This window comes from Sorex araneus, chromosome 5 (assembly GCF_027595985.1).
Source record: "Sorex araneus isolate mSorAra2 chromosome 5, mSorAra2.pri, whole genome shotgun sequence".
In the NCBI taxonomy this organism is placed as follows: domain Eukaryota; kingdom Metazoa; phylum Chordata; class Mammalia; order Eulipotyphla; family Soricidae; genus Sorex; species Sorex araneus.
The window spans coordinates 116,974,914-117,000,770 of record NC_073306.1 but is presented as its reverse complement, the minus strand read 5'-3'; the positions used below and the strand labels follow the sequence as shown (position 1 = coordinate 117,000,770).

Sequence of the window (25,857 nt, the reverse complement as noted above, 5' to 3'; positions counted from 1 at the left end):
TGGTGCATTATCCAGAGCCAGAGAAATAGAATGGGGGTTTAAATGCCTGCCTCCTGGCACCTCATGTGCCCGAGTCCCACCAGCAGTGATCCCTGAGCACAGAGCCAGGAGTAATCCCTGAGTACAGCTGAGTGTGATCCGAAAACTCGCCTCCCCCCAAAGAGGACATTATCCTTACAGATTACCTTGGACGTGAACTGGCCTGAGGAACCAGAGTTTTAAACCCCACCCTCCAGGCCATCAGCTATAGAACAACCCATGTCTCAGTCAAAGCAGAAACAGGCCCAGGAGATGTTTAGTCCGAACGCTCCCAAGGCAGCATGGACTCTCGGCCCCGGCCCCGCCTCCCATTCCTGGGTCACTACAGACCCCTGCGGTGTTGCTGGCCTGCGTGTCGCCCCCTCAGTTCTGTGGCTGGCTTGGTGGCCTGTGGTCTGAGCTCTGGACCTCCTGCACATGAACGTCTGCTCTGCCCCTCATGCTAATACCTCGCCCCTCGGGTCTCAGTGTCCTCTCCTGTAAAATGGGGTTGGGACTTGTGCCCTCGGTGCGGGGCTATGGTGCCAGTTAGTCTAGAGCTTCTCACGACACCAGGCTCCGAGGCCAACAAGCCCCTGGTGATGTTCTGATTAATGTCAGGAGCAAAGCAGGGTGATGGGGAGACCCAGGCCCATCCTTCCTTCCCTCCATTAACAATCTCGGAAAGCTGTGCCTTTTGCAGGCAGGCCTCAGTTTCCCCATCTGGACATGGGAAGCCCAACGCCTCACAGTTCCCAAGTGGGAGTCAAGTGAGATCACATCCACCACAAGCTTTATAGCCCCATTGTGGAAAGGGGGTGCCTGAGTTTGGGGGGGATGAGCACTGCAGCCTGCCCTTAGCTCCCTGACAGGGCCCAAGAGAGACGATAGGACCCGGTGGCAGGCTATGGGCCAGGGTCGCAGGACTCACAACCCTCTCCCCTGGAACACGCTTGTGCTCAGGGAGAGATTGCTGACTGAGGGGCCAGCAGTGCGGCCTGGAATCAGGGGAGGGAAAGTCACGGGTCCAGAAACCAGGGGACGTGGCGGTGGCAAAGGATGCAGTGATTTGAAGGGCCCCCTGAGAGGGTGGCAATGGCAGTGGCAAATTGGGGCAGGGTGGGGAAGGGCAGGGGAAGGGCTGAGTGTCCAGGAAGGAGATACAGAGCAAAGGCGAGGCCAGCAGGCGAAAGGCCAGCTCAGAACAAGGGCTCCTTAGAGCCCGCCCGGCCGTGCCCCAGGGCAGCCCTCCTGCCGGTTATGGTCAGGCCCAGGCCTTGGCTGAGTCTGTTCGCCCTTTTCTGTGTCTCCTCTTGCTGGGATTTGGGGGAGTGGGGGTGGCAGGAGGGAAACTGGAGACGGTGATGGTGGGAAATGTACACTAGAGAAGAAAGGGTGTTGGAATATTGCATGACTGAAATCCAGTCATGAACAACTTTGTAATTGCGTATCTCATCGAGATTCAATTTTTTAAAATTTAGTTTTAAATATTAAAAAAGTCTCTTCTGGAAATTCAGCCCTGCTATGAGCTCAGGATAAAAACCAGATCCTGACTGTACACTACTGCTGACCAGAAATGATACCCTCAGAAGGCTGGGGCTGGTGGGGGCCAAAGAACCCCCCAAAGACTAAAAGTCCTTCTCTCTGACACCCTGCTCTAGCAGTAACCTTCAGCCCAAGCTGGGGCAGTTTGTGGAGAAAACCGTTTTGCCCCCTCAGCTCAGGGCTCACCTCTGGGCACTTAATTGCTTTCTCCTACTTTATGAGGATCTCGTTCTCCCTTTTGAAATTTTTTTTCTTGCTTTTTTGGGTCATACCGACGATGCTCAGAAGTTACTTCTGGCTCTGCACTCAGGAATTACTCCTGGCGGTGCTCAGAGGGCTGTGAGGAATGCCAGGGATCCAACCTGGGTTGGCTGCATGCAAGGCACCTGTGGTGTCTGGAGTGGAACCCGGTTGGGCATATGTAGGTGTGTGCCCTAGTCCCTGGGCTGTCTCCCCAGCCCCTGCCGTTTTTCAACCTTGAATAGAGCCACCCTCCATCTGGCCAGAGAGAAGCCCCCAGGGGCCCTGGGCCACGGACACTGGTGGAAGAATTCCCCGACCCCCAGAGATTCACCCCAACTGCAGGGAAAGTGGAATCTTTTATTGAAAGTGCGGAGTTTTCGTAGCGTGGAGTCCACTTGGGGGCTGAATCTTTGGTCCTCTGGGTCACCCCCTCCCCCTGCTGGGGGCCGGCTGGGGGCTGAGTGTGGTTGAGTGGATTTGCCAATGGGGGCCGTAGCTGGGTCCTTTCCTGGGCTGGGTCCGGTGAGAAGAGGACGGGGGTGGAGGGCTGTTGTGGGGGCTGAAGACAGGTGGAGCTGGGGAGCAGGTCCCGGCATATCTCTCCAGGGCTCATTCTGGCTGCTTCCAGAAGCATCTGCGCCTTCATCTCTCAGGTGCTCAGCACCAGAAGGTCCTTGGGGGACAGAAGAGAGTATCCATTAGGTGGGCTCCAGCGTCAGCCGGTGCAGTGCTGCTCAGGCCCTGCAGATGGCGCTGCAAGGGGTCACAGGGACACCAGGATCACCCTGGCCATGCTGTTAGCCTGTCCTCACGGAGCACTTGGAGCATTGCGCCAAGATCCTTCCTGCCCCTTTTCCTTCCTCCTCAGATAAGAGAAGCCCACGCCCTCTCCACAGTGTTCCAAACTCCAGTTTTGTCATTTTAAAAAGACCACAACAGGGCTGGAGCAATAGCATAGCGGGTAGGGCATTTGCCTTGCACGCAGCCAACCCGGGTTTGATTCCCAGCATCCCATATGGTCCCCTGATCACCGCCAGGGGTGATTCCTGAGTGCAGAGCCAGGAGTAACCCCTGTGCATCGCCGGGTGTGATCAAAAAAGCAAAAAAAAAGAAAAAGAAAAAAAACACAACAAAATAACTAAAACTGAAACATTTGCATCTGTATTGATATTAACAATTGAACAAATAGATAAGGGGGAGACAGACCGGTTTCTCCTCCAAGTTGACTTCCACCTAATCAATACAGAGGGAATTAGAGAAACAGAAAATACCCTCAAGTGAGCATCACATTAATAACTATTGCAGGCAAGAGCCATTAATGAAGGCAAGAGCCGTTAATGAAAGCCAGAATTCGTGGGAGAAAATGTGAAACCGGATATTTAAGTAGCTCCAAAGTGGGTCCCCATGAGGTATTCACTAATGACAAAAGGGAAAGTCGGAACTGAACCCTGGAGGCACCTGGAAGGACCCACCTTGGCCATAGGCTCCAGTCAACATCTCAGAGGCAGAGTCTCCAGGAATAAAATATTGACCCCCACACCCTGACTCAGAGGGCAATACTCTTTTGGACATGTTCCTGCCTCGTTTGCTCCCAAGAAACCATCAGTCAAAGCCAACTGAGGGATGCCTTACAAAGGGAGCCAGGGTCACCGGGAGTGTCAAGGTCATAAGACACAAGGAGGAGGAGGCTGTGGGGGTGGGGGGAGGTGGCTCAGTGATAGGAGTGTGAGAGCCTGATTTTGACCCTCGGCACCACCAAACCAAGAAACTGCATGATTTATTCTATTCTCTGAGTGGAGTATAACACAGACATAAATGGTGGTTGGTCTATACTGAAATCACATATATGTTGAAATGAAATACTCGAGTTCAGGAAAAAGAAATTCGCCCCCACTAATTGGAGCGGGTGGGAGGGATGACGAATCACACCTGATGGTGGTCAGGGTTTACTCCTGGCTCTGCATTCCAGGATCGCTCCTGGCTGGACTCAGGGGACTAGAGAGGTACCATGTATGAAACCTGGATAGGCCTCAATCACAGCAAGTGTCTTACCCATTGTGCTGTTGCTCCAGTCCCTCGTCCCCAGTCATTTCAGAGGACTCCCAGTTGGAGTGGGAAATTGTGGTACATCTTTGCTAAGAACCACGGGTCTGAGTTGCCTCGATGATTTCAGTGCAAACCCCATCTTTCACTGGCTGGCTGACTTGGACAAGCAACTTTCTCTCTCCGAGACTCAGTGCCAAACCCCACCCACGATGTGAAAGCAAACATCAACCAGGGCTACCAAAAGGCCCATGTACATATAAATTATGCAAAGGACACTGTACGTGCTTGATCAATGGCAGAAATTATAATGCTCAAGTTTGTGCCAACCCCATTTTTGGCTATCCCCATTTTTTTTTGTGTTTTGTTTTGAAATTTGGTACCACATCAGGCAGGGCTCCAGGCTTCCTCCTGGCTCTGTACTCAGGAATCACTCCTAGCTACCATATAGGGTGCTGGGGATCAAAACCTGGGTTAAGGGCATGCAAGGAAACCACGGTACTATCTCTCCAGTCCTAATCCCTCTTTTCTGGTGCAGTGAGTGCTAAGGTCCTGCAGATGCTTGGGGTGGGACCAAGGTAGGCCCCCCAGAGCTGCTCAAGAGCCTGCCAGCTGGCTGCACCCACAGTGCCCATCCACCTCCTTGACTGCTCTCCCCTTGACGCCCAGGTACAAATGATGGCTGGTCCCCTGAGAGTGGCACTGGGCTCTCTGGCCACCACTAATGGCAGAGCAAATGGGACCAGCTTCAAGAAAGGAAATCACCCACCTGGGGCCAAGTTCCATTCATTCCCCTTCTGGGAATATGCTTCAAGGAACAAACTACTGAATCCAGAAACAATTTGGACACCACCATGTCCACAGGAGCATACTTTATTATAAGGAAGACACACGAATAATAATGGATACTTCTAGGTTGTTTACTCTTTGCTGAGGGCGATACACAATACACGCACAATCTCATTGTGTCCTAAAGTCACTTCTACAGGTGCCTTCTATGATCAGCCCCTTTTCAGAGCAGAGAAAACTGTCACTCATTGAAGTTAAGTCACTCCCATTCCCCAGGGTCACCCAGCTGGAAATAGGCAAGCAGGATTTGAAGCAGGTTTTAGGGTTCCAGTGTCACTCTTTAACTATAAGACTCCACTAATTCCTAATTCCTTGATTAAAATCTTGTTTTTAAGGTTTTTTAAGGGACTGGAGTGATAGTACTAGTGTTTGTTTTGCATGTGGCCACCCCAGGTTCAATCCCCAGCATCCCATATGGACCCTGAGTACTGCCAGAAGTAATTCTTGAGTTCAAAACCAGGAGTAACCCCTGAGCATCACTGGGTGTGGTCCAGAAAAATATAAAATAAATTTTAAAGAAAGATTAGAATTAAAAGACCACCAAACATGATGACCTCTCAGTGTCTGTGTTGCAAGCCATAATGCCCAAAAGTAGAAAGAGAGTATGGGGAATATTGTCTGCCATGGAGGCAGGGGGAGGGTGGGAAAGGGGGATATACTGGGGATATCAGTGGTGGGGAATGTGCACTGGTGGAGGGATGGGTGTTTGATCATTGTGTGATTGTAACCCAAACATGGAGGCTTGTAACTATCTCATGGTGATTCAATAAAATTTTTTAAAAGAATTTTAAAAAAAAACCACAAACAGTTCACACTGTTCATTTCTGGGTAGCAAATACATCTAGGATAATAAACCTGTGTTTGTCTAAAGTTTCCTGTATTTTCCAAATTTCAGATACTGAGCACATGTGTGTTTTTCCTTAGTAGAAACAAGACCTCCCCTTCATCTGCATTACAAGGCACCCATCGTATCTATAATTAGCAGTTACTTCTGGATTATTTACCAAAGTCCCTTTGCCTGCATGAGCATGGCAAGACTTAGAAGCCTGCATGTTTTACTCACTGCTCAGTCTCCACCCACTGGAATACAGTAGGCTCATAACTTCCATCTTTCCAATAAATCACACCATCCTTCCACTCTAGGAAAGCTCCTAGCTGCTCAGTATTCCCATCTGTAAGATATAGGTCATCACATCTGTCATGAGAACTAAATGACCTCATGGAAGTGAAAATCTACGTTTAAAACTTTCTATTTTCTTGAGCCCCATCCTTCCTTCTGCTCCCAGCCCTTCCCTCCCCTCCCTACGCCTTCTCACAGTGTCTGGGTTTAAAAAAAAACAACAGAATCAAATTCCATTTATCCTTACCTCTAAGACATCGATGTCTGCATGGCTGAAGTCAATGTTGAGGATTTTGGGGAGAGGGACACCAGAGCCCAGCATTGCTGTGAAAATAACCAGTGGAGTGAGGTCACAGGGGCCAAGAGATACCAGCCTTAAGGAAGCCACTAGTGTTCGCAAGAAGACTGCCTGGAAGGCCTTCGTCCATGTCATTGGTCCTGCCCAAAGCACAGGCCCTCTGCCTGCTTGCTGAGTTCTGAGCCTTCCCTGAGACTGCTGTGTGTCACCTTCCTCAGTGAGGCTTTTTAAACCATGGACCAAGCAACTCTGAGCTCCAGCTGCTCCTCCAGAACCCCTCTGCTACAGAAATCACAAAATATTAGTGATCTGTCCTTGTCTCTGTCACAGCCCCCAGCAGGCAAGAGCTGTATCCCCAGCGTCATCCCATGGAGAGAGAGCACAGGTGCTTGGGCAAGGATGCAGAGACACCCAACACGTGATCGCCACCAGGCACATCGCTGGGGGTTAGAGACAGTCTCTTCAGACCTGAAGATTAGTGTTCAGGAAATAAAGACACAAGAGGGGCGACAAGGAGGGAAGGGATGGTGGGGAGACTGGCAGACTTCCTGGCTCCGGCAGATCTTCTCAGAGAGCCAAGGACATAGCAAAGCACCCCCCAGAGAAATATATTCGACACTTCCAGAACTCCCTTGGCCACAGAACCCTTTCCTCAGTGTATATTGTGGGAGTCTTATTCTAGAGAAACCACTTTGGAAATCATGGATCTAATGCAACCTCTCCCTTTGGAGAATGGTAAATTGCATGGTGGTAGTGAAATTAGACTTGCCGTCAGGGTAACACCACCTCTCTGTGACCAAACTGGGACTGAGTCCCTATCTCTCTCCTCCCATGTCCACCTCGTTCAGCCAAGCTCCTCCCCTGGGCACCAGCTCTCACCGTTCATCGAAGGCATAAATGCCAGGTCAAAAATCTTCCCGACCAGCATCTCCATGAGGCCAACCTGGAGGGGAAGAAGAAGTTAACTGGACCTTGGGTTGGCTTAGATCTCAAGAGCTCCTTGAGTCATCCCTTCCTTGAGCAGATAAAGGCTTTGTGGGGCAGGGAAAGGCTCTGGGGAAACACAAGAGCCGGTGGTCAAAGCCTCTGGGACTCCAGCACCCCAGCAAATGAACCACTCCAGGCACATCCGGTCCACTGGCTCTGGAGCTGAGTGATGCTGAGACAGACCTGGAGTGCTGGCATGTGGCATCCGGTGAGGCAGGGACTAAGAAGCTCAGTTCCACTCCGGGAGGTCTAGAGCGGCTCACTCCAGATCCATGCCTTCCACTAAGCTTGGGCAATGCCAACCAACTCCAGCTGGGATAAGAGCCTGACGTGCCGGCCCCTGGGGTTGTGTGTCACCAAGTGGCAAAGGTCCCACCTCCAACCAGAAAGGACTGGGCAGCCCCTTTTCTCCACACCAGCGGGGAGTTAAAACAGGCAGCACCATGGACAGCGCAGAGGGCGCCCTGAGCCCAGCCGGGACCTGGTGGGCCTCCTGCTGTGACGCAGGCCTGAGAGTGCTGATACAGACAGGTGGACTTCACGGCTCCCCAAGTCCCCGCCACCTGCACCGGGGCTGCCACCCCAAGATCTTGCCCTGGGGCCTGGGCTTGGTACTCACATCAAAATTGCCCACATTTGAGGTTCTGAGGTTGAGGCTGGTCCTGAGATCAAGAAAACAGCCCATTAGAAGCAGTGAACTCGGTAAGAGACTCACAGTTCAACAAGCCCACAGGAGTCCCATCACTCTTCGGGAGACTGCCTCCTTCTGGGGCTGCGGAGATGTCCCAAGAATAATGCAGCCCACCTACGGTTGCCCTGACCCAGCAGGCCAATCCCAAACCATGACTCCACCATCTACACTCAGCTTGAATGGGAGCTATGCCACCGCTACCTTCTAGCGGTGTGTTCCAGGACAAAATACTTAACCCTGTCTGCTTCCATTTCCTCCTCTGCAAAGTGGGGTAGCTGCAAGAACTCAGTGAGGTCAGTAAGGCTGACCTTGAGCCCAGCCTTAGCAGCAAGCCTGACACGCGATGGCTGCTAGTCCTGGCCAGGAGGGAGCCGAGCCCCAGGGGTCATGGGCCCACGGCAGACGGGAGAGCCCAGGACTCAGTCCTGAGCCGGCCCACAGCTCTGGCTGTTGTGCTATTCGCAGTGGGAATATCTGGGGCTCAGGCGCAAGGCTTGACCATGCCTCAGTCTCCCTGCATCCGGGCCTCACCTGCGCATCTGTGCTCTGACCAGAGAGAGAGGCCAGACCAGGCTTGCCCGCCAGGCAGAGCTTCTGGCTCCTGGTCAGCCCTGGATCTCTGACCAGCATCAGATGCTGAGCAGCTCCTCTCACGGGGGCCGTATTCGTGAATTATCTGTGAACACTCTCCAGCAGTGAGGCATGGCTGGGAGTTTCACCTCCAGACTCGTCTCAGCTTGGAAGCGAAGGCTCCTAATATGGCACTTACGTCCACAGGTGTTGAAGTTTCGTGGATTTCAGCACCTTGAGGGTTCAACTCAATGCGTGGCACATAAAAAGGACCCAACCCCTAACTGTTATTACTGCTAGCCTCGTGAGTCCTGTGAGAGGAGAATGACTGTTCTCTTCTCCAGAGGAGAGAACTGAATTTCTGGGGACAGAGTCACTTGGCGTCGGCCACCAGCCTGTCTGGGGTCGTTGCTGGGATTCGACCCCAGACTACGCTGCTCCCAGGTCTGTGCTTGTCACCAATCCTTGGAGATCAGCCCACAGGTCCTGAGTGAGTAAAATCACCCCTGAACTTCAGTATTATCCTCTTTGAAGTGGGGGTGGAGGCTCAGGGAGATGTGCCAACCGGCTGGAGCACATGCTTTGCACCCAGGAGCCCCGGGTTTGATCCTCTGCCTCTCCTGATCACTGAACCAACTGCAGAACAGACCCTGAGCCAGAACCAGAAATAGCCCCTGAGCACACCTGGTGTGACCCCCGAACCAATAAGTTAATAAAATGGAAACGCAGTTGGCCTGGGTCCGCAGGACCAGAGCGAGCCAGACAGGGTGAGCAGGTAAAGTCCCAAAGTCCCTGTGTGGAGCTGGGCTCCATCCTCGACAGTGAAACGACTGGTTGGCTGTGGTCTCTGTGTGTGAAACACACGGCTTCGCCCACCGGCTCATGCCAGGGCTCTGGGCAGTCAGAAGCTCATTTCGCCTTTTCTGTGCCTTAGCTCTTCCTGCCAGCTCACCATGCCAGGGGGTACCTCCCCAAAGAAGCCTTCCCGAGGAGCAGGAGCCCGACTGCAAACCACCCCCTGCCCCTTACTTGTCCAGCTTGGCGTCGATCATGAGTTTATCTCCCTCCACGGAAAAGGTGGCCAAGAGCTCCGTGTCCTGGAGGGAAGGAAGGAGAGGGACGGTCAGGCCATGGCTGGGCTGGGGTGTCCTCAAGCGCTTGGGCAAATGCCCTTTCCCAAAGCAGAGCCTGAGCGTAACCTACACTCAGCATCTGAGGCAAGACTGAGAGCGGCATGGCTGGCGTGCGGCTTTCTGCCAGCTCCATGGGCACGGGCAGAGTGGGCGTTTCTCAGAATGACAATCATCGAATACCAAGTCAGGAGGGTGGACAGTGTCAGGGGGTGTGGGGGGACCTGAGCCAGGGGGACCCACTTCAGGTGAGCCAGTGCAGGTGGCACCGGGTGCCACTGTCTCTCCCCATTGGAACTCCCCATCCCTGGAGATTCAGTCCAGATTCAGCCCTCTGCCCTCTGAACCCTCTTGTCCCTCCCTGCTTCTGCCCAGAATAGAGGACGCCAACAAGTTCAGGCGATATGACAACGACCAAGATTGGGGCAGTGAGGATGTTCTGAGAGCTTGGATGGCACCTGGTCAGACCCGGCAGGCCCCCCGTGCCTGAGCACTTAAACAGACGCCTGAGCCCAGGATGGATGGGCCAGGTGGGCAAAGAGGCATGGGCGGGTGGTCCGGCAAGGTTTCTGAGGGGCTGATATTCAAGCAGAGAGGGAAGGGAGGAGAGAAAGGAGGTAGCAGGGAAGAACACTTCAGGTGAGGGGAGAATGTGGGTCAAGACCACAGGGCCCAACACTTTCGAGAGACAGGAGTGGCCAGGAAGGGCTCGTGGACCTGGGTAAGAGGCTGGCTTTTGCTTCGGGATTGAAAGAAAATCTTGAGCAGGGGAGGAACATGATTGCCAGAGGATTTCACTCTAGGAAATCATTGTAGAAATGGTTTTATCTGCGGTTAATACCAGCCAGGTACCAGGGACGAGAGCTCGGGCACTGTCCTTCTCTGCACCCTGTTGAAAGCATGCCATGGAGAAGGCACTTGCTAAGCCCCACTGGGTGCAGGGCGAAGGCCGGCTCTGCCACCGGCCACGCTGTAGAGCCAAAGGGACTGAGAACCAGCCCATGGATGGACCCACAGAGTGACAGGCCTGGCCCTGCCTTTGTCCCCCCGTGGTGGAAGACCAGGCCGGGCCCAGAGGACAGACTCGTCGAGCGGGCTCAGCTGGCAGTGCCAAAGCCCCTGTTCCAGCCAGCCCATCTGGCCTCTCAGGCGAGCTCGCAGTGACCAAGGTGACCGGGGGCCGGGAAAGGGGTCTGCAGACTCCAGGAAAGCCGTGGCTACTCCCCAGACACTCACTGCATCGATGAGGCAGATGGTGGTCTCCACGTCATTGGGGTTCGAGACGGTGACCTCGGCCGTGGCAAACACTTTCACAATCGCGTTGTCCTTCTGCAGAGTCACTGTGGGTGGGTTTGGAACCTGGATCCTGATGACGAGTGGGCGGGATTCGGGGTACTGCTGGAACACCTGGGGACCACGACAGGGTTAGGGTGAACCGGATGCTCCATAACCGGGAGAAGAAGGTGCCGAGGGGTCCTCGGACACCTGGGTATGCACAGCACAGCTGGGTGGAGCTGGCAGGGCCTGCTAAGGCTAAAGGGTGGTTCCTAAAACTCCTCATCTAAACAGCCTCATCCAGCTGTTTGCAGCTGGAGCCTGCAAGCAGCAGGCAGACGGAATACCGCCAGGGGGACAGGACACCGGCTGCCACTCCGGGCCATGCACATCCTGCCACTGTGAGGTTCAGGTGGTGGAGTCAGCAAAGCTTTACCCTAACGCACCACACGTGGCGCTGCTCCAAGTGCCAGCCAGTGAGAGGCAGCCCAGACACCGGGGATGTGCTCATAAGAGAAGGGACTCAGGGGCTGGAGTGATAGCACAGCAGGCAGGGCGTTTGCCTTGCACGCGGCCAACCTGGGTTCGATTCTCAGCATCCCCTATGGTCCCCTGAGCACCGTCAGGAGTAATTCCTGAGTGTATGAGTCAGGAGTAACCCCTGTGCAACGCCGGGTGTGACCCAAAAAGCAAAAAAAAAAAAAACAAGAGAGAGAGACGGGGGGAACTCTTCCTCCAGGTCACAGGAGGAAAGGCCAAGTCAACTGACCTAGCCAGCAGCTGAGTGGAGGCCCCAGCCCAGGCCTGTGAGTCAAGCACGGGCCCGCCCCTCTCCCGCCAACTCTGGACACCCAACCTGGAGCAAGAATGACCACACAGTGGGCGTCTCCATGAAGCAATGGAGTGGGGCACAGCTGCCCCCCAGCCTGGATTCACCAGGGTCCCCATAAACCTATGGGGGATGAGGAGTGTCTGCATGCCACAAAGTGATTCCCCCAAAGGCCAATTTACTAAAGGGACAAATCACCGAATGATCCATCTCCCATATTTGCTAAATAACCAATTTGACCCTAATTTACTTTAAGGAATGTTTTTCTTAAATTTATCAAATAAACAATATATGGGGAACCCTACGATGTTGGTTTTATTATTGTCAGTGGTTTCCAGATTTTATCGGTTGAGGCTTTGTGATTCATAGTGCTGTTTAATGATGGCTTCTCACACACATAATTCCAACACACGATGTTAGTTTTGAAAGAAATGCAGCCCAGGGGCCTTTTCTAAGAATCCATTCCTTTAAAAAATCTTTTTTACACAAACCCTTGATCCATCAGCAAATCTGGCCAACTCAGCGAATCCACCTAGCAAAGTGGCTTTCAACAAACCAGTGGTTTGGTGTCCTGATTTTTCCAGGAGAATTTCCAGCCTATTTCTCTGGGGAGGTGGGGTGGGGGGGGTGCTGGTTTCCTAATCACTCCCACCCCCATATACAGAATTTTCAAAAATAAACAGCACCTTTCTTTTAGAAGCACCTCAAATTCTCTCCCCATCACAACAGGAGACCAGATACCTCTGGGGATTCCACCGGGGCCTAATTCCCAAGGGACATTGCTCTGTGTCCAGCCCAAACCCCCGCCGCCCCCCCCCCCGCAGGCCGACCTAGCACCCTATCAAGCCCCAAGTCTTCTGCTCCAGCCCACCTGTGCCTCCTGCCTGAGCTTTAGTTGGTGTGCTTATTCCTCCTGTCCCCCTGAGTGGGATGATTGGGACTAAATAGAGGTTTCTGGAACTGTCCTCATAAATGTTTAAGGGCAGTCCAGTTCATATAGCACCCAGGGGCCCACCTGCACTGGTACTGCCCCTAGCTCCTGCCATGCAGCGTTCAGTCACAGGAGGGCAGCAGCGGCCCTGCCCAGACGCCATCCCCTCTCCCCGTCTGGGTTCCTCCTAGCTCTAAACAGGCCCTGGAGAAAAGAAACTTTTTCTTCTAAGACGGCTGAGGATGATAGCCGCTTTCATGCCTCTAGAATGCTACAGAAGGTGCACTTCCCTGCTAGGCACAGAGTAAAGGGATGAGAACCAGGGTCCGAGAGGCACACAGAAGCGCACTCGCTCTCTTCTTAGCAGGGATTTGCTCCTGTGCACAAGAACAGGATCAAGGGGCTGGAGCGATAGCACAGCGGGTGGGGCATCTGCCTTGCACGCAGGCGACCCGGGTTTGAGTCCCAGCATCCCATATGGTCCCCTGAGCACCGCCAGGAGTAATTCCTGAGTGCAGAGCCAGGAGTAACCCCCAGTGCATCTCTGAGTGTGACCCAAAAAGAAAAAAAGAAAAAAAATAGAATAGGAACAACATTTATGGCTGCTCTGTGCCGGGGCCAGACCCCTCCCGACGGCCCAGTCCGACAGCCCCCCCTGGGATGATAGGGATCATGACGCCCACTTTCCAGGTGAGACAGAACCAGCCGTGAGGACTCAGAGTCTTGTGTCTCCTGGAAAGTTCCAGTCTCACCCATTAGCTCCGTGCCCTGGGTGTGTCCTCCCCCACCCCCAGCCCTACTACCCTCCCAGCACCTGTGGGGCAGGTGTCCGCAGCCGGGGCTCAGAGTGTTACAAACTCCTGCCCTGGCCCGGACGAGAACAGGCTAGTGGGCGGCTCCCTGAGGGCCCCCGGATCCTTCCGCCTTCATCAGGACACTGAGACAATGAGGGGGTGCCAGAGTCTCCCTCCCAAGGATGGGAAGCCCCCTCTCAACTGGCTCCCAAGCTGAGGCTCCCTGGGGTCCACCCCGCCCCCGGCTTGTACATACCTTGGGGATCAGGGCGCCCAGGGTGGACGTGGTCAGTGGAGGCAGATCGTCAAACTGCAGGAGAGAAGGAAGGCTGGTGAAATTTCGCCATTTCCCCCAGGCCACAGGGACCAGGGGGGGACCCTGGGGAGCTGCTGATAGTCAAACCTGCCCCCTTCGCAGTGCGTGTGTGGCGGGGGGTGGGGGGGCCACTCACTGTGCCATCCGTGATGTCAATGTTCAGGGCCCCTTGCTTCTGCAGGAGGGTCAGCACTGAGCCCAGGAAGTTGGCAGAGATGGCCAGCTGGGAGTTGGTGTTGTCGCCCATGGGGGGCAGGTCCGGCATCTTCTGCTTGGGGCTCACTTGCGGCCGCCCCAGGGGGTAGTCGATGAGATCTCCTCCGGCCTCCCCAACCAGAGTCTGGGGGAGCAAGGGGAAGGTGCTCGCAGGGAGGGGTTCGGGGGGGAGCCTGGGGCCGGCTGGGTCAGGCCCTGACTCCCCCCAGGAGTGTTCCTGGCTACACCCACTGTGGGCCAGACGGAGGCAGTGCCACAAGGGCGCCCCCGCCAGGCAGGGAGTCACGGGTGACACTCCGGCTGACCCCACTGACAGTTGCCCGTGATCGCCATCGTGGCTCTCGCCTGGCATTTTAAAGTGTGGGACATGAATCCTTTCCCCTCGGCCTGCTGGCGAGAGGCGTGTTAGCGTGTCTGCTAGAGTGAGTTAGCGTGTCCGCTAGAGTTGAGTCAGCATGTCCACTTGAGTGAGTTAGCGTGTCCTCTAGAGTGAGTTAGTGTGTCTGCTAGAGTAAGTTAGCATGTCGCTAGAGTGAGTTAGCATGTCGCTAGAGTGCGCTAGCATGTCCTCTTAAAATGAGTTAGCGTGTCTGCTAGAGAGTTAGCACCCATGCAGTAGACACTGGTGACCTGCTCTTTAAAGGTCGGAGTCCTCTCCTACAAGCCTCTGTGTGGTCTATCTCTGACCCCTTCACCTGCCACCACCTCTGCACCCTCACCTTGGTCCTCCCCACGCCCTTTCCCTCTCCCCCGCCTTCTCTTGCTGCAGGCCCTCATGGAAAGTTCTCATTGCAAGTCACATGCTCCAGGAAGCCTCTGTAACATCCCTGGTTCCTGTCCTCCCTTTGGCTCTCATAGCCCAGAACTCCCTTTCACAGTGCTCATCATCTATAGCCATATGTATTGATTGAGGGATCCTGGGTTGGCCTCTCCTCTCCGCAAAATCGCAACTTTCCCTTTGGCCAGAGGACACCCCTCGCTCCCCACCGCACCCCAGCCCTCGCTCAGAGCCCGGCACACAGAACCACACGGCAAACATCTGTGAGCTGACTAGTGGTGAAACGTCAGGGTGTGTGTGACGGTACACGTGTGTGCGCTGTGCCGTGTAATGAGCAGATGGAGGTGCACTTGTGTCCTGAACCTGATCCGGTGGGGGAGGGGAGACACGTGGCCAGGGGACGAGCGTTCGGGAGCCACCCAGAGCCAGGGCCAGGTGCAGTGGTGCGCTGGACATCAGCCCATACTTGCTCAGAAGAGCCGGGTCCGCATCTCCCGATTTACCTTGGCAATCAGTAAATCTGAAACCGGCCTCGGTGGGCATGTTTCTGCCGTGGAGACCAGCCGGCATGCCAGGGCCCGAGGCCTCTGCTGGCCAGAGGCACTTCCTTCTCCAGCAAACCCCAGCCCTTGGTAGCAGCCTTGGGCCAGCTTGTCTGGGTTCAGATTCCAGGCTCACGTTCAGATGCTGTGTGACCTTGAGGATGTGACTTAACCTCTCCATGCCTTGGTTTTCCTGCTGAGCACGCCTACCACATATGGAGTTGGGCAGGATCACACACATAAGACACTGAGGATGTGCCTAGCACGGGGTGAGGCATCCCGGAGGTGCTGGCTGTGGTGGTGCTTCTAACACTAGGAGGTCTCCGATCATTAAAGAGGAAAGACTCTTGCTGAAACGCTGCCCCCCAGGATCTTAGCAAACACCGTGGGTGGGGGTGGGGTGGGGAATCTCATGCCCTTGCCCCTGGGGAAGCAGCCACCTCCCCAAGCCCCGGGGCCCGGCACTCACATTGAGGTCCAACTCCAGAAATTCCCCGGTCACAAGCGGAAGACTGGAGAACGTATACTGCACACTCCCCAGTATCCCCAGAGGAATCAGAGCTGCAAGCGAAGATGGGGGTCACGGAGAGGCCAACATCTGTCCAGATGCCTCCCCTCCACGGGCCCAGAGCATAGTAGTGCAGCGATGGGCAGCTTCAGTCACCATGGAAAGAACCTGAGTTCCAGGTTCAAATCCCACCTCTGCCCCCTGCTCACTGTGTGACCTCACCCATGACACTGCACCTCTCTGAACCTCAGTTTTCCCCTCTGTCCAATGGGCTTCATGGAACTCCTGGACACTACTGGAAGGAAGGGTCCAGGCAAGGAAGTCCTGGCTACCGATAAGCTTTGTAAACCCTGAGGTGGTATGCACCAGGGAACACATTTCAGGGTTCCGCAAGACGGTGCTAAGTTGGATCTAGTGTAGCCCAGACTGCTGGTGCCCAGTGCTGCCTCCTTCTGTGCTCTCCCTCCCTGGCCAACTGCCCTGCGTGAGAAAGCCATCCTCAAACTGCCTGGAGAGGAGGGGGAGGGGAGCACCCTCGGGGAGCACCGCCCTGGACGGATGTCGAGGTTGTGCACCTCGCAGGGCACACACTCCCAGCCCCACGGAATGGGCTTGCCTTCCGGAAGGCACCCTCGGACCCCAGACTCAGCTGACGTGGGGGTCCTGCAGGCCCTGGACTGACTCCTCCCCCCTGCGCTGCTGGCTCTGTGGCCCTGGGTGGCCAAAGCTGAGCCCTCACTTGAGCGGGGGCAGCCCGGGGAGAGTTTCTTCAGCCCCGGGGCAGCCAGGCTGAGCAAGGCCAGCCTCCTGGTCCGGAAGGGACAGTGGGGGTGGTGTCAAGAGGGAAAGGCAGAAGGGCCCTCTCCCGCCACACGGGCCAGCCCGAGAGCTAAGTCCACGGAGTGTCTCCACGGCTGGCGAGATCGGGCAGCACCCAGGACTTACAGTCCACGAGACCCAGCTGGTCGTTGACAAGTCCCAGCACCACGTCCACGATGGGGCAGAGCTGGAGGGGAGAGACGGCAGGGAGAGGGTACAGTGTGTGGCTGGGGGCGCAGGGCGTGGGGACAGGGATCGCCCCGGGTTGCTACTCTCCGCTCGTGCTCTGCTTGGTGCTGGCCTCCCACCACCTCAGGAAAGGTCCTCGGGACTCCCATTTTACAGATGGGAACACTGGCGCTGGGGGAAGGGTGAGTGCACGCCTGAGCTGGGGCGCCTGACCAGCCAGCAGGACCGTCTCCGCTTCCTCTCCTTTCACTCATCTGTTCCTCTGTCCCTCGGGCCTCTTCCAAGACCCTCGAGGACCTGCTTCAGCCTGCTGGCATCCCCAACCCACCAGACCCCTGCAGGCCCATAGAATGAAGCTGGTTGGGGGCCCCGGGCCCAGGGAAAGTCTGCCCCCCCGCCCCCAGAAGAGGTGCTCACCAAGTCAGGGAGGACGTTGGCCAGGACTCTGTTCACTAAGTTGTCCACAAGGTTGGGCAGAAGCCTACGGAGAGAGCACTGGGGTGAGAGGGGCTTGTCCTCCTGCCCAGAGTTGGGGTCTCGAACCCAAGTTCTGACTGAAGTGTGAGAGCCCTTGAATGATGAAAGATTGTTCTGGAAGCTGGAAGACTGTGCAGCTTCACCCTAAACGTGGTTGGCGGCTACCCAGGAAAACTGTATTTTCATCCATCCATCCCTCTATCCGTCTATCCGTTCATACATCCATCTGATCCATTCATCCACATACCTGTCCATTTACTCATCCATCCATCCATCCATCCATGCAACTATCCATCTACCACTCATCCATCCACCTATTCATCTATCCGTTCATTTATCTATTCATCCACCTACCCATTTATTCATCCATTCACCAATTCATTCATCTACCCATCTACCCATCCATCCATCCATCCACTCATTCAATAAACAACTTTTTTTCTGAGCTCTATAATGGGACAGGTCCAGGTTGGAAGGTGCCTGATGTTCAACTGCAGAATTCATCCCCTCCTGCTCCTCTCCCCACCTGAGGGCTGTGCGTTACAGCTCGGTGTAATCTCCCCAAAGGGAAACTGAGCACATCACGTCACCCATGCACCTAGCACGATACTAGCCTATCGTGAGAGCTCAATGTATGTGTGTGGGAGAGAAGAAAGGGGTGATGATGGCCCATGAAATGTGCTCATTGGGGGCTGGAGCCATAGTCCAGCGGGGAGGGCGTTTGCCTTGCATGCGGCCAACCTGAATTTGATTCCCTGCATCCCATGAGGCCCCCTGAGCACCGCCAGGAGTGATTCCTGAGTGCAGAGCCAGGAGTGACCCCTGAGCATCACCAGGTATAACCCAAAAAGTCAAAATAAATATAAACAAAGTGAAATGTGCTCGTTGGTCCCCAAGAGAGAAGCAGAAAAGATGGGGCGTGCAGTGGTCCTTCTAAGGACCAAACAACTGAGGTCTAGAATGCCTCCATATGAAGTTCTAAATGTATCACCCAGCTCTAATCTAATCCTTCTAGCCAATTCATTCAGAGAGGAGAGAGGTCACTGATGCACAGACAAAACACATAGCTGGACAGACAGACAGACTCGATCCCGAGTATTAAGTTTCCCAAGTCCCCGCAGTGAGGACAAGATGAGGCAACGTGGGACTACTCCAATAGAGTGTGCCCGGCAGTCAACGACTAAAGTCCTTAGAACATCCCTCTCCCGTGGCTGGAGACAGTGCGGGGATCCAAGTGCTGGTCAATCCCCAGCACCACGTGGTCCCCCAGGATCTGCCCTGTAGAGGCCTGGCAGACCCTGAGCGCCTCCAGTGTGACCTAAGGAGTCCCAGCACCACAGGGCCCATGCAGCCCATTTGGCCTCTCCGGAAGGGTCCCCCCACCCTGGCCTCCAGAAGACCACTGAGGAGCCCTCCCCGACAAGATCCCCTTCCCCTACCGCCGTGCATCTCTGCTTCTGTCCCTCCCAACCCCACACCTAGCTGGCCTAGTTTAACAAAGCAAAAACCTTTTTTTTTTAGGGTGTGGGGGCTCCACCTGTCAGTGCTCAGGGGACCATATGGCACGTGGCTGAACCACATGGCTGAACCCAGGCCGGGCGTGTGCAAGGCAAGCGCCTAATCCTCCGTACTGTCTCTCCAGCCCTACCAAGAACTTCTTGAGAAGAAGTCCTAATAAGGGGGCTGGAGTGATAGCACAGTGGGTAGGGCGTTTGCCTTGCATGCAGCCGACCCGGGTTCTAATCCCAGCATCCCATATGGTCCCTGAGCACCGCCAGGAGTAATTCCTGAGTGCAGAGCCAGGAGTAACCCCTGTGCATCACCGGGTGTGACCCAAAAAGCAAAAAAAAAAAAAAGTCCTAATAAGACTTCAGACTTACTAACATGTCTTAGAACATTTCCCTGCACCTTCAGTCACCCCCACGTCCCAGCTGGTGAGCGAGGGCTTGTGGGGGGGGGGCTGCAGAGGTGCCCCAAAGTTTCCCAGCGAGGAAGAGGATGAGCACTTAGCTGGGGGGAGGGGGTGCCAGGTCAGCCCAACCCCCCCCCGTGACCCCCCTACCCACTAGTCCTCACCCTCGCAGCAGCTTGACCTTGATGCCCCCCAGGAGGGTGTCACACCGCTCAATCACCAGCCTCGGGTAGCCGGTGCGGTCCATGGTCAGCCTGACCTTGGCCGTGATGTTCACCTCCACCGCGATGTCCAGGAAGCCGATCAAGCTGTGAAGGGTCATGGGGCCAGGGGCAATGGGTCAGACACCCCCTCCCTCACCGCCAGGAGGTCTTGGAAACAGGGGCCAGTGATCAGAAACAGGGCCCTCTGGGTCAGACCTTCCTCTGGGTGGACCTGCTGCCTTCTCGAACATGTCACCCGTTGTCACCCTTCATGACTGGCACCCCCAAACCAACAGGCTTCCATGGCCCCTGGGGACACAGGTTCGGCTCTCTGTCCCCCATGAGGAGTGCTGCAGGGGCCGGGACAGGGGTCACTTCTGACTGTCCGGCACACATCCAGCTGGGTGCAGACGGCCTCGTCTCTTGGGCATACACCCTGGGCATGTGCATCCTCCAGGGCCCTCCCAGCGCCAGCCATATCCGGACACTCAGGGTCGCATGTCTCTGCTGTCCTGCCCTGTGTCCACCCGGGAATGGAAGTGACCAATGGCCCTCAGGGAAAGACCCTACGGCTCACCCAGGCTAGAGGACTAGCCCAGGGTCACAGTGCTTGGAAGAGGGGATTCAGATGGAATCTGAATTGCTGAGTGCTCCATCTGAATCTGAGTGCTCCCGAGAGCCCTCACCACACAGGGCGGCAAGCGGAGCCCCAGGGGCCAGCCCTGCCCACACTGGAGCCCCGTTAGGTCTTGGTGGACAGGAAGCTGCAGTGGAGAGGAGGGACCCCACCTGCCCAAGCATTCCCAGCCAGGACGGGGCCTGGGGACCCAGCGCCCAGGGCACGCACCTCTTCCCGTTGATAGCCACACGCGTGTACAGGCTCAGGTAGACACCCACGCCCGGCAGGAGCCGCACGGACACCCGGGGCAGAGTCAGCTCCACGATGCGCAGCCTGCACGGGAGGTAGTGGTCAGAGCCGGCCACCCCGCGTGCCCCAGCTCACCCCGGGGGTCCCCCACCTCACTTCTCCATTCTGCACCCCACCCGGCTCCCGACTCCGCAGAGACCCAAAGCTAGTGACGAGAGTTTGGAAAACAGAGATGCTGCCAGAACCACAGCCCTGCCTTGCCCCCTTACGCCCCGGGGGTTCCCTCGGGAGGCTCTGTTTCCCGTCAAGAGGCCCTTCCTGCTGCTTATTCCTCTCCTTCCGCCTGGTTCCCCTGACACCTGCCCACTGTCCTCTCCCTCCAGGAAGCCCACCTCCCCTTCTCCCCGTATGCACACCCTCGTTTCTCCAGGACCCCCTCTGCACTGTCCCTGACCACTAGCTTCCATGCCACCCCCAGACTGCAGATCCCGGGAGAATAGGGAGTGTGGCCGTGGGCCACAGGTCCTTGGGATCAGGGCCCTGAGGCCACCCCACGGTCATCCTAGTGGAAACCCTAAATAACTGTTCTGGGAGTGGATCTCGGGGATGAGAGGGTTAACAGATGCAGAGATTTAAATTCTCCAATTCTGTGGCTTGAATATTCCAGCTATGGAGGTTCTGCAGATAAGGGAAACTAAGGCAGAAAAGAAAGACTCACTACCACACAGGGGAACAAAGACTTGGGTGGGGACTCAGATCCCAGGATGTGTATGGAAGCGCCCCCAAACCACACCGCTTGGGACTTAGAGCCTGACAACTGCCCCTCCCCCACCCCAGGCCTCTTGAGGGGAAGGCGCCTCTGTTTGTAGGTGCACTGAGGGGGCTTGCCCGGGGCAGCCTGGCCCCTCCTTACCCTGTGATGCCCTGCACGGTGCTGATGATGCCGCCCTCACCGAGCACGCCCAGGACGCCTCCTCCTCCAAGAAGTCCTCCGTCACCAAGGAGACCACCTCCGCCGAGCAGGCCACCTTGGCCCGCCAAGATGCCATCCGCCGCCAGCATGCCGTTGGTGCCCAGCAAACCACCTGGGCCCAGTGCCCCGGTGGCCAGGCCGGGCGGAAGCTCTCCCGGTCGCAGCTCTCGCCGGTGAAGCCGGCCCACGGTGCCCGTACCTTCCGCTGACCTATACCGCCCGTGGCCCCTGTGGGCGGCATACTCGTTCTGGCCACTCCGGAGGTCCCTGACGCTGCCGTCGGACTCGAGGATCTCACCGTACCGGTATTTGCCCCCCAGCTGGGCTGTGTTGTCGTTGGCCTCGATGTGCCCGTACTTGTAATTCCCCCCGAGCTGGTAGCCATTGGTGTACTTAGGGGGGGGGTTGCGGACGTGGAAGTCATTGTAAGGAACGCCACCGACACCTCGGGGGAATTCAGCACGTCTGTAGTCGTCGTAGCGGTGCCGGCCGCCGCCCAGGAGACCACCACCGCCGCCCAGGAGACCACCGCCGCCACCACCCAGCAGCCCGCCACCATGACTGCCGCCACCCCCCAACAGGCCACCACCGCTGCCCCCCAGGAGCCCCCCGCCACCACTGCTGCCACCCCCCAATAGACCACCACCGCTGCCCCCCAGAAGCCCCCCACCACCACTGCCGCCACCCCCCAATAGACCACCACCGCTGCCCCCCAGAAGCCCCCCGCCACCATGACTGCCGCCACCCCCCAACAGGCCACCACCGCTGCCCCCCAGGAGCCCCCCACCACCACTGCTGCCACCCCCCAATAGACCACCACCGCTGCCTCCCAGGAGCCCCCCGCCATGACTGCCGCCACCCCCCAGAAGCCCACCGCTGCCCCCCAGGAGCCCCCCGCCACTACTACCACCGCCCCCCCACGAGCTCTCACTACTGCTGCCACCGCCCAGGAGCCCCCCGCCACCGCCGCCACCCAGTAAGCCTCCGCCGACTCCCCCCAATAAGTCGTCGCCCCCTCCGCCCCCACCACCAAGCAGGCCCCCCAGAAGGCCTCCCCCTCCACCTCCGCCTCCACCGAGCAGCCCCCCCAGGAGCGGCCCGCCACCGTCCCCACCGGCTTTACCCATGGGCACCTCTCTCAGGGCCGAGCGCAGGGCGTCACTCTGCTGCAGGGTGCCCGAGATGGCTGCGGGGAGCAGAGGGGGGGTCAGGGCCGCCTCGCCCCCCCCAGCCACCCCTCTCTCCCCAGCAGTGACCGACGGGGTCTTAGGGCGGGGAGACCCGGCCCGCTCGAGCTCTGGCTAGCTTTCCAGCCGGGCTGGGGTCCGTGGTCCTCCTCGCCCCCCCCCCCCGCCAGTGCTCCATGCTTCATCATTTAAAAAATAACAACAACAGCAACAGCAACAACAATACCCCCTCCACCCCCACCCCCCCCCCCCCCCCGAGAGCTCCACGGACTGACCGGAGCTCACGCACGACATACAGGAAGCCCTGCTGAGACCCCCAGCCACACACAGAGCACTGCCGGGAGCAGGTCCTGAGCCAGGAGTAGGCATAAAGCACTACCAGGCCAGGCATATTTTTTATAAAGAGAGAGGAGAGAGAGAAAGAGAGAAAACTCCATTCCCCGTGCATTCGCCCTGTTGATCCCAGGGAAGGTTAGGGCCGGATTATTACCCGGATTATTGTCCCCCCCACCCCCCGGGTAACGAAGGTTTTGCCTCTCAGGTAGAAATGATCTTCGTTTTCATTCTCCTGAGAGTCAGGCCCGGGAGTATGCTCACTTTTGTGAGACGACAGGAGTGCGGACCCAAGAACAAGGCCTCCTGCAGTCCAGGAACGATGCTCACCTCTCTCCTCTCGCTTAACTGGCCCTTGTTTAACCCTCTGACTATCCTTGAGGTGGAAACTGTGGTTATTTCTACTTTACAGCTGAGGAAACTGAGGCTCAGAGCACTCAAGTCATTACTTAAGGTCACAGTCAGCATTTGAACTGCAGGAAGCTGACCCCTGCCCCAAGCAGGCCCTTAGACACTAGCTCCTTACTCATGACTCCAGTAAAATGTCCCCAGCCTTGAACCCCTGGTACCTCACAGGGGTTCAAGAAAATGATTGTCCAAAGCATAAGGGGAAACGAAAACCCAGAGAGGAGAATTTTTTTTTTTAATCCACATGGCTGAATCTGGCGGTGAAGAGGAGGATGCTAGAGAGCATGACGGTAGGCTGCACTTCTGTCACCCCGCCACCCCCTCGCCACCAGCCGGGACTCACCATTGCTCAGCACATCTTTGGTGACTCTGAGGACAGTGTTTGTGTCTTGGCGGGCACCACACACAGCCGCCACGGTCAGAGCGGCCACGAGCCACGGCGTCCACATGCTGGCGCTGCGTCTGCTGGGGAGACAGTGAGCCCCATGGCAGGGCAGGCTGCCACCCAAGGCCAGAGGACGCCCCAAGATAAAGGAAGGGGGCCCAACGCCAACCCTGGCATGAGGGCCCCAATTCTGATACAGCCCTTCACATCCTTTGCTCACGTTCTGTGCTCTCTGGAAACACACCGCCCAACCCAACCAGCAAAACGTTCCCAAAAGCATGCATGTTGGGTTAGCTCCCAAGGTGAAATTCTCAAGTGGAACCTCGGAGAGCCGTGAGGGTCGCAAACAAAACAGTGGATTGTCGGCCCCCCCGCACAGGCATTGGGGAAAGCTCCCCAGTCACTGCTCATCTGTCCCTCTCTCCCCCTCTCCATCCCTCCCTGGACCCGTCCGTCCTTCTAACCTGCTTCCCATCTCTCCATCATCTGCCGTGGCCCCGCCAGCCAACCGTCACCCTGGGGACAAGGCAGTTCTACATCCTGCATTGCAGACCCAGAGCCCAGGGCAAGAGCCCTCTGGGTTCTAACTCTCAGGCAAGGGACCCTCCCTGGGCACCTCTGCTGCCCCACCTCCTGCCTGTCGGGTCTGGCATACACCAAACGCCCCGTAAACAACAGCGGTTGCTGACATCTGGGGACTCCTGTTTCAGGTCCCCACATGGGGTGATGTGTTGGGAGGCTGGCGGGTGGAGCACTTGAGGGTGACCTTACTTTGCTTCCTCCATGCCCTTGCCCACGCCTCCCACTCCCTCCGCCCTGTCTACCCTGACACAATTCTCGGAGAACCAGCTCAAGACAAGCTGCTGTCTGGGTCACACTGAGAATGTCGCCTGACTCCCCGCCCCCCACTTCTGCACCTGCTCCCTTTTCCCTGCCCCCAGCTCTCTTTCACAAATCCCCCGGTTTCCTCTGCACACCTCCTTCTTCCAGGAGAGTAGGAGGGGTCCTCACTGATGTGAGAGTACAGAGTACTCGGATTCTTCTTCCCTGAACCCCTCTCCTCGTCCTAACCACAGTGCTCAGAAACTTCCTGGTTAGGAATCCCCTGGTTAAAGTGATGGGCCCTGGCAGAGGGATTTCTGGCATCAACAAATGAGCACCAAGCCAAGGGGAGGAGCAAAGGTCCCAGGGCCCCCACGTGCCCAGGGTACATATCTCCTCTTCCCTCTGGCTTCCCAAGCAGGTCTCCCACAAATCCCATTTTCCAGGCGAGAAAACTGAGGCTCAGAGAGGTCACTGAGTGGATCTCCTGTCTGGGATTCCCCAGGCCGCAGCCTTCTCCCCTCCCGCCCCGACATTAAATAGGGAAGGGGTTCCTCCTTACCCCCAGGAGGTCCCTGCTGTCGAGAGGTCCCGGTCACGGGGCCCTCTGCTTTTGGCCAAGACTGGTCACCCGTCAGCCTTATATAGCAGCTGTTGCCTGAGCCCAGACCCAGAGCGGGTCACGCCGTGTAATTACAAGACACCGGAACCCAGATTGGCTCCGCAAATCAGGCCGAGCTCCCAAACCACAAAGGTTTGCGGTTAGCGCCTAATTCCGAGAGCTGTGCTCAGCCCCGGATGGTGTTACACAAGCTGGGCTTTATCAGCCCCTGGTCTGGGCACATTCCTGGAGACCCCGGGGCAGCCCCCCAACGGGAGAGCTGGAAACACCTCCACAAGCTCCTGTATCCTAGACCCAAGGCAGGCTTGTCTGCACCCAGAAGACCTGGACGAGGCTGCCAGACTGGGACCTCAAACCAGGCTGACCCAGGGTGAGGCTGCTCAGCACCCCGACAGCAGCCACTTCCCTCCTCTGAGCCTCCCACTCTTTCCATCTGTGCAATGGGTGCGCGGCTACCTCTCAGTGTCCATTCATGGGACTCAGACTCTGCTATTCACAGTTGGGGCCCGGTGCAAAGAAAATGAGTCACTGTGTTTTTATTGGTTTATTCACTTGTTTGGTTGGTCGGTTGTTAGTTGGGTCTGCAAAAGGTTTGCTTGCATTATTTTGCCGTGGGATGTCGAGATATGTGCAGGAACACCCAGTACCTTGTTCTCTGAGCCCCGCCTGCTCTATGTCCACCAATGCTTTGCTCGATCTGCTCGATCTTTGCTCTTACTGCACATCTGCCTGTCTCTGCTCATGCACTTCAGAGTAAGCTGAAGGCCCCAGAACGTTCCCCTGGCCACGCCAGGCGACACTATGGACTCCTTTCTGCAGCCGTGGAATTAACATACGGCCCTGTTCATGAGTCTTAAGCATTTATTGGTTGATTTCCTGCAATTTCATACAGTCCGGCAGCCCACAGCCCAGTCTAGTTTCCACCAGCCCAGAATATTCCCTCCTGCCCCTCCCAGTCAGTTCCTCGCCCATCACG

General features: G+C 56.5%; 1 protein-coding gene across 1 annotated transcript; it reads right to left on the bottom strand.

The window, feature by feature from the left end:
* Nucleotides 1-2,455: 2,455 nt before the first annotated feature.
* BPIFB4 (BPI fold containing family B member 4) lies at nt 2,456-23,501 on the bottom strand. Its single transcript, XM_055140499.1, has 16 exons — nt 23,396-23,501; nt 22,248-22,310; nt 21,065-21,569; nt 20,131-20,235; nt 19,245-19,388; nt 17,109-17,172; nt 16,629-16,689; nt 15,645-15,736; nt 13,776-13,979; nt 13,580-13,633; nt 10,731-10,901; nt 9,394-9,461; nt 7,723-7,765; nt 6,996-7,059; nt 6,066-6,142; nt 2,456-2,479 (listed from the first exon to the last, which is right to left on the bottom strand). Exons 1-16 carry the CDS (start codon nt 23,499-23,501, stop codon nt 2,456-2,458), a joined length of 1,845 nt encoding a protein of 614 aa, XP_054996474.1.
* Between the last annotated feature and the right edge of the window lie 2,356 nt (nt 23,502-25,857).

Excerpts from the sequence above, each read along its gene's own strand:
- BPIFB4 (XM_055140499.1), bottom strand. The coding sequence starts at position 23,501 with ATGTGGACGCCGTGGCTCGTGGCCGCTCTGACCGTGGCGGCTGTGTGT. Across the intron at positions 22,311-23,395 it reads CAAAGATGTGCTGAGCAATG|CCATCTCGGGCACCCTGCAG; the intron begins GTGAGTCCCGGC and ends TGCTCCCCGCAG. Across the intron at positions 20,236-21,064 it reads ACCGTGCAGGGCATCACAGG|GCTGCGCATCGTGGAGCTGA; the intron begins GTAAGGAGGGGC and ends CCTCCCGTGCAG.